General features: G+C 39.4%; 1 protein-coding gene across 3 annotated transcripts in view; it reads right to left on the minus strand.

Moving 5' to 3' along the window:
* Positions 1-4,089: 4,089 nt before the first annotated feature.
* Positions 4,090-8,728, minus strand: part of Acsl6 (acyl-CoA synthetase long chain family member 6) — a 64,971-nt gene continuing 60,332 nt past the window's right edge. For all 3 annotated transcript variants that reach the window (XM_004629330.3, XM_004629329.3, XM_023713079.1), the window contains exon 21: positions 4,090-4,554. In XM_004629330.3, the coding sequence (XP_004629387.1) occupies positions 4,417-4,554 (138 nt within the window). In that variant the 3' untranslated portion in view covers positions 4,090-4,416. The remainder of the gene's footprint in view (positions 4,555-8,728) is intronic.

The raw sequence follows: 8,728 nt of genomic DNA on the forward strand, positions 1-8,728 counted from the left end.
CAAGTAGAGCCAAGGCTCCTGCAAGGTGCAGGGGAAGAGATACTTGTCCTTGTGTGCAGAACTCAGGACTCTGAACTTCACCGTGGAAGATGGGACGGCATCAAAGGAATATTAAACAGGAAAGTGGTGTGACCAGACTTTCAATTTAGAAAGTCTGCCTCTCTGAGATGTGGATAGTGAAATTTGAGGAAGCTGTGGGGGGAACATGAAGACTATTTAAGTAAATGTGCTAATATTCCACATAAGATAGGAAGATGGTACCAATTATGGAAGTAGCTTTCAGAGTACGAAGGAACTGACTGTATAGCAAACACACTGCACATGCAGAAGCCAGAGACATAGCAGAACCCACCATTTTAGGAGGTGACCCAGTGATTTGTTTTGTTTTGCTTTTTTTTTTTTTTTTTTATGAATTTAGGACAGGTCTACAGGGTGTACGGGATCTCACTACATAGATTGGACTTGTAGTGATTCTCCTGTTTTCAGCCTCCCAAGTGCTGGAATTACAGGCACATGCCATCATGTCCAGTCTCAACACAGTCATTTGTACAGGACCAAAAGACAAGGAAATGTTTTAATGGCTATCCTCATGAAATTAGTTATTTGTTCTTTTAAATTTATAAAAAATATTTGGATCAAGGACATGTCTCACGACAGGGTGAGTTTCAGCAGAAGCCTGAGCAGAGGAGTGCCTTTGGCTGCATGTAAGACTCTGGAGCTTGGGACACTCAAAGATGTAGAGGATATCCAGTGTGCTGGCTGGTGATGTAGCTTCGTACTCGGTAGCATGAACACCACAACTGCTGACCACCAAGTATATTCCACGGAGGAATTATGTTATATGAGCATATAAAACAGCAATTATAAACAACTTTGAGAAATGAAAAATCTTTTATTTTTTATAAAACTTTTCATAAATGCATTTTATATTTTATATGCATGCTATTATAACAAAGCAAATGAAAATATAGTTACAGTTAAGATACTTTTATGCATTTTAAAAAGTAATATCTTAATCCTCTCAATTTTCAAAAATTGAAAGTTGAATAAGCAATTCTTCAAAAATATCTATTTTTCCTCCATGCAATCATTGCAATGATTTAATAAGGAAAATTAAAATAAGTCAAATGAATGTTTATATGCCACTGTCATCTCATGAACATCTTTTCCACTTGGGACCAGGTTTAGAAATGTTTGTATTCCAAATATTTATCTGTCACCTCTGAGTTCCAACAATCAGTATGTTCTCACTGAAGAGCTGGGGCTTGGTCCTCACTGCATGCTAATGTCATTCTTACTGTAGTTGATTGTAGACTCACAGACAGGAGTATATAGCATACTTTAGAGAAAACTTAAAGACTGTTAGGATCCTTTTTTCTTTTGATTTAAATAGGTCCCTAAAAATGAACTTGCAAGAAAATACAGCCAACTTATAGTTTACCAGTTTTACATACGATCATTCATTCTTTTTTTTCCTGAGATAATAAGCAAGTTTGAAAGTACTCTTTTCATGCAAAAATACATTTCCCCTCTTTACATTCATATTATAGTATTTTGTATTGTACATAACTTTATCACATTTGTGCTTTATACAGCTGGAATATAAAGAATAATTCATTTTATTTATTGCAGAAAAATAAGAGATCATTGGTTCTTTGATGGATAATACAATCAAATTAACTGCTAATTATCAGTTGCTAAAACTTTACCTGATTGTAAAATTCCCAATGGAAATAATCTGGTTTTATTCATTTTTGTAGTTTTATGTAAATTTAGAATGAAAGAGAGACCATGTATGAGGGAGAGACATTTAGTCCTGGACTTCAGAGCATGAGTTCCTAGAACATGGAGCTAGACATATTTACTACTTGGGCCAACGTCTCCTCTCCTGCCTAGGGAGAAATCTCTAAACTATAGAGACATCTTTTATGACAAAAGGAAAATAAATTGATGCATATTGTTTTATACACAAGAGGATTGGTATGCAAAATGTGAGCTACTAATGTACTTTAATTAGAAATAAGTAAAAAGGCCAAACATTTAAGGATATACTTATGCTTGGGGCTGGGGAGATGGCTCAGTAGAATAAGCACTTCCCCGGCAAGCGCAAGGGCCTGAGCTCAATCCCCACTTCTGAAAAAAAAAAAAAAAAAGAATACACTTATGCTTAAGGAATTGATTTTCTGTTATACTTTAGGCTTAAACAAGCCCCCATACCTCTGTGAATATGGTTCTTACTCATATAGCTTTTTCTACACTGGTTAAAAAGAAACACCATTTTTTTCCCCAAAACAAAATATAAGATTGGGAAATCTGAGGCAAAATAGATCGCTTCATTAGTATGTATCATTTCTTCTTTACTGTGAAATTAAGTGGAGTTAGAAGAAAGATAGATGTCTGTGCAAAGTATTGGCTCCACCTTTTCCAGAGCTACTGCACTAACCCATTTATTGGCCCAAATGTTATGGTTTCCACACAGATCAGAACATCTAGTAAAAGCACATGATCTTCTGAGTGACAAAAAGAAATCTCACATTGTCTATCATTAATAAGAGCTACCATGAGAGATAAAGAAAAGCAAAATACGTTGAAAATAACTTGCTTGAATTACAATGTTCAAAATTCTTTTGGAATCAAAGCCAATTATGAAATTTTGTCGAATGGAAATACAATGGAAAACTCTTTTCTCTGAAATGTGAAGATACCTGCCCTTAAAATTGTGTAATTGCCCAACTTAGGTGGTGATTTTCACTTTTAAATGATCAAATAGATATTAAACATTTAAAAATCTAAAGGTACACAGATGTGACCTATTTTAAGTGTATGTTTAGTCAGAAGTGCCTTTAAAAATCAATGTGCATAAACCTAGCTCATTTGTTAAGTGTCAAATCTGTAAGTGTAACTGTAGGTATTCAGAGACGTTACCTAAGTAATATGTGAAAAACTGAACAAATACATCAAATGAAGCAGCGGCCCACTTCTGACAAGAATGAAATATAATTGTATAATGACTGGTGCAGAGTCACCCAATAGGCCTGTGTGGTTCACATTAGATTTCCTCCAGGTAGGAGTTCTTTCCCTGGAACACTAGGCACATATTTTGATTTCACACATGAATAGCATATGAATTGTTCATGTGCTTGCAGACTTCTGTCCTTATAAAAGAAAAACACTCTAGGGACTATGCCTTCTTTAGGTGTACCTTTTATAGCTTGGAACTGAACTGCTGATCATATGAGGGATTTAATTATTCAAATTCTTGGCACCCAGGTATAGGTTGGGTTTATCTACCTAATTCTCAAAAAGAGGATTTTATGGTTCAATTTAAAATTCTAAGAATGAAATCATTCCTTGGCAGATACTTCTCTACGATGGACCTATGGAGTTGCCTAGGGCCATTTTGAAGAGATTTTTCAAAATGATATCATTGCAAAATTATCTTCTTTGGAAATAACATCTACTTCTCACATCCTGCTTTGATAGTCATATTGAAAGACAACGAAATTGTTCAGAATTGCAGCCATACTGAACTTCCCAGCTTCAGTATGGGCATTTTGAGAATGGAAGAAAGACCTCAACAAGGAGCGTTAACTGCTGCCCACCCTGAGAAATAGCTGTCAGTTTCTTGTTTAAGCCTCCCCCAAGGGTTGGCTTTTTACAGAGCCGAGAGACATCTTTTAGAATTCATTATAGTAAGAAGTCTAGGAACATATGCATACTATCCGCAGATAGTTTTACATTACATTTTTGTAGGTAGTTTCTGAATGTTTTAATGAGACTAAGAAATGAGAAAATGTATTGAAAGAGCTCTCGTTAGTTGTTACATAAATATAACATTTGTTTTAAGAATATTGAATTTGCATTTTTCACGAATAAAAGTAAAAAGTGAACTTTTCACATCAAGGACTGCCATTTTTTAATCATGTGTTGAGTTATGTTTTATTTTAGCATGATTTTGTGTACCTTGTTTTAATTTATAAATCTGATTTACTTGTGATTTTAGCAATCAGTTATTGAATGAGGTAGCCCACATTGCGTAAATATTTGACATATCTGGTTATTATTCTGCAAATAAGTACAATATATCAGTTGTTTTTCCTTTATGTTTAATAAGAGTTTCATGAATATTGAGAATATATTACTTTAAGTGGTACACAGTTCTTAAGAAACTGTCTTGATTTTTACATTGCCACTTGAGATTTTTTAGCAGCTTTCTATAGTATCTCATTTTAATAAAAATAAAGTATACTCAGTGATGATAGAGAAAATATTGTTAAAGACCTCTTGGGACAGGAAAAGGCTCAGTCACAAATCAGGTGCTTCTTCATTTTCAGCTGTGTCGTTCTGCCTCATTACTTTCAAGGATAGCGATGATACTGCTGCACAGCCTGTTACGCTGAGAGCTGTGCCTGAACTTCACAGGGAGGTTGAGTAAAGCTCTTCTATCTGTTTTTTGAAGTATTCTCTCAGCTCAGGCCTCTTAGCCTTTAGCGTTGGTGTCAGCAAGCCATTCTGAACCGAGAACATGTCACAGTGGATGTAAATGGCTTTCACCTAAAAACCAAATGCAGAGTACTTTTTTAAGAGGGAAAAAACATGGAATAAATAGCACACATGGAAAAAGTAAACAGGTGTATATGGATAGATGGATATACAAGCACTATGTTAAGTCTACATTGTATCGCTAACACATCAGCCTCTTGGACCAACCTAAAAGCCATCTGTTTCCTTCCTACTCGTCCACGTTGCCAACTCAAAGGAGCATATTGCTTGCTTGCTCTGCTTGCCCTGTGCTGGGCCCAGATGTACACAGAGGAGTCACAAAGGTCCTCAGGAAGTGCAGGTTCACGTCTAGTAGAGCAGGCAGAGACACACTGGGTGGTTATTCATCCAGTATGCACAGGCTCTAGCCCATTTATGCCAATGGCGAGGGAGCAGCAGAGCAGCAGTCAGGGAAGACTTCCCTAATAGTGCCAAGAATGAGTAATAGGCGGTCAATGAGCAAACCGGGAGAGGTAGATGGAGAAGAGCACTGGAGTCAGAGGCAACCTAAGGACAAACCAGGGGAGGGAGGTGGGACGGTGGCATGAAGGGAAATCCAAGTGGTTTCTTATGATTACACAAAATAGGGGGCCAAGTGTGTGTAAGGAGTGAAAATGAAGTGGCAGGAGAGCGCGCTTATGGAGGAGCTCAGACTTACTCGAAGACAGCAGGAAGGGGGTGAAGGCTTTAATACAGAACAATGACATAGCCAGATGTACATTAATAAGAGATTTCTCCAAGAGAAATGGAAAGATGATTTTTGAGAAAGTTAAGGCTGGAAGCAGGGAAACCAATCAAAAGGATCTGACCAATTCACAGAAAAGAGGAGGGCCTGCACATATGGCAGTGATAGACAGAGACAAAGCATTCGAACTGATTCAGATAAGTGGACAAAGATGTGCGAGGAGGGAGGCAGGCTCGAAGGCTCCCAGGGTTCGGCTTGGCTGGCTGGAGGCTGGTGCCATGCATAGGAGGACTCGAAAGTCTGCGAGACTAAAGCTAAAGTTGAAGGTAGAACAAAAAGTTCTGCCACGAAATGTTATCACATTCCTCAGTAAGGGGTCGTATTTAGGGTTTGCGTTTTCCACCTCCAAGAGTCAGAACTTGGACCTCCTCCTTCAAAGTCTGCAAAGTGGACTGGGAACAAGAAAGGGGAGAGGGACTAATCTAGGAGGGCCTGGTCAGGCCCTCCCACATGGAGACCAGCAGCAAGGCTTACATCACCATCTCTGTCAGGCCTGTGAGAGTTTATGATCTAGGACTGGGCTGAAGCCTGAGGTCACTCTGTCACCAGGCACTTGTAGCCTGACCACTGGGCCAAATCCAGTGACTTTTTTGTGATAACATGCTCATATCATTAGATAATGAGCAGTTATGAATTTCTACAATACATTTAAGACAATCAAAACGTATGTTAAATACACATATCTATTCACTCACTGGTTGTTTTATGGAATTGATATTGAGCAACTATTATGGACTCAGGCCTTATGTTAGCCATCAGATACACAGAGACAAGATCCAGTCCCTAACCACATGGAGCTTATAGTAGCAGGAGAGATGCTGCAGTATAACATAGCTATTATGGGTATAGGCGCCAAGCTACCAGCGGCTTCCCCAGTATTCATTCACCTCCTCCAAGCTAATAGAACTTAGAGCTTGCTTGGGGCCTACACTGTCTAATGTTGATCATCACATCCCTTTTTCCTGATTTCTCAGACCCCCTGCAACTAAAGGAGAACCACGCAATTGGTATTTGGCCTGTGAGAAAGAAAATATTTTGCTTTCCTAATAAAGGGTTCAGACATGGCTAACTCTACCTACATTCACTTCTTCCTTCATTGAGTATGAACAATGCCCAAAGCTGTGGAAGCCTCCAGGCTTTGTGATCAGAAAGTGATGAGCCAACATACTCAGAATGGATGGAAGAAAGATAGGAAGAGGACTAGCTTGATAGCTCAGTGGACTAATGCGCCTGCTTAGGTAGAGTTCAAGGACCAGGGTTGGATCCCTGCTGTGCCATGCTGGCCCCGCCCCCGCAGCGCACTGAGACTGCCATTGAGGCAGAGCATGGTGGCGCAGGCCTGTAATCCCAGTGTTTGGGAAGCTGAAAACAGGTGGATCACTACAAGTCTGACCTATGTAGTGAGACCCTGTAGACCCTGTACTAAATTAAAAAATAATAATAATAAATCATAAGAAGAAAAAAAAGATAGGAAGAGCCCAGGTCTTTGCATACCTGCACCTCCCTGGACCATCTATTTTTCAACTTCTTATAGGGGAAGACGCCAGCCCAGTGTGTTTAAAGCAGTTTTCTGATAAAGTGGTCTGCATCTCTCATCTACTACCCAACCCAGGCTTGGGCAAGAGGAATTGAAGAGGGAGGCCTGAGCTGAACTATGAAGGACAAACAGGCTTCCGCCAGATGGGGAAAGCATGAGGGTGGCAAGAGGCTGTCCATGGCCTGACGGGAGGAAGGTATGCGTGCCAGGCTCAGACAGGCGCTCTGGGAGGTGCCCAAGGGGAACTGTGAGCTCAAGCCTAGTTTTCAGCGATAACCCTGTCTCCAGAGCAAAGAGGTTAAAAAAAAAAAAAATAGGCTGGGCATTTAGCTCAGTGTGAAGGCCCTGAATTCAACCTGCAGTGTAGGGAGGGATGGGGCAAAGCAAGAGAGCGGGGCGAACTGAGAGAGAGACAGAGAGAGACCGAGACAGAGAGAGACAGAGAGAAGGAAGGAAGGAAGGAAGGAAGGAAGGAAGGAAGGAAGGAAGGAAAGAAAGAAAATGAAGGAGAAAAAGGTGAAAGACAGAAAAAGAGAAAGAGAGGAGTAATAGGAGGGAGAAAGAGATGGGCTGAAGTGATTGGCCAAATTAAACAGGATTAATACACCTCACTAGGAATTTTAGACATGACCCTTTACACAATTTTTATGCACTAAGAAACTGAACTAGAATGACTCCTTGGAAAGATTACTGTATTAAAGCTTGAAATCTTTCCGGGCCACCCAAGTGGACCTTGGTCATAGATGTATTAGTCTGGAGGGCAGAGCTACATCCCGGGCTTGAGACAGCAAGAGAATGCCATGACAGCAGGAAGGGATCAGAGCGTGTTCCACAGGCCAGCACATGAGGGAGAAGTGACATGCCAGCTGCCACTGTCCTAAGAATCTCCTCATATGGTCCACACATCAATGATTGTTGTCACAGCCTCTGAGGCTAACAGGCTACTGTCCCAATGGGGGGTATTCGAAGATGGCAAGGAGCTCCTTGCTCCAAAAGCTCTTTATTACATTCTCTGACTTTGCTGATCAAAAATCCAATACATCAAGAAAACCCCTGACATACCTATACTTTCAACTTTTAGAAAGCTTTTAAGAAAATTTATAACATATTCTGGTATTTTAATTCATATTTGTAATTAAAGAACATGAAAGTTTTCAAATAACATTAATCAGATGTATCTTTGTCTCTAAGAAATTTGTTCCAGTGAAGGGTTCACAGAGCCAGCCAGATAGCTCAGCAGATTAAAGCGCCTTCTTAGGCAGATGCAGGGGACCAGGCTAGATCCCCACGTGCTGTGCCGGCTCCACTCCCCCTTGGGAGGCTAAAAGCAGGAGGATCACTATGAGTCCGATCTGCATAGTGAGACCTTGTAGACCCTGTACTAAGTACAAAAAATAAAAAATAAAGAAAAATAAAAGAAAGAAAGAAAGGTTTACTTTTGTCTTAAAGTAACTTACTTCTATGAGAACAACATTTGAAGGGATTTAAATGTGTGTGTAAACTTTATGCTAAACCTGTAGCTACCATTCTGGGTAGCTGTCTCAACATTATTGAAGGATTTCTACCTAGCTACCCACTATAAATAGCTGGTTATTTGAGGCTCTGAGCTAAAGAAGAGATATTGTGAAGCATTTCAAAATTAATTAAAGTTCTTGCGAGAAGTACTTTGGTTGAAAACTCACTGTGTTTGCCATTCAAAGAAGGATTTGGTCAGGAATAGGGCAGGTGCCCCTTGAAGGTATACTTATTAGTGAAATAAACCAGACCCACATCTGTAAATATCATACTATCTCCCTAATATAAGGACTTACAATTCCGTATATGACTAGGTTTCTAAATTTCTTTGTAAAAATATGTAAATGCTTATTTCTACTTTTATATAATTATTTTTCCTTCATATTCTG

This window comes from Octodon degus, unplaced genomic scaffold (assembly GCF_000260255.1).
Source record: "Octodon degus isolate 3935 unplaced genomic scaffold, OctDeg1.0 scaffold00029, whole genome shotgun sequence".
Lineage (NCBI taxonomy): Eukaryota > Metazoa > Chordata > Mammalia > Rodentia > Octodontidae > Octodon > Octodon degus.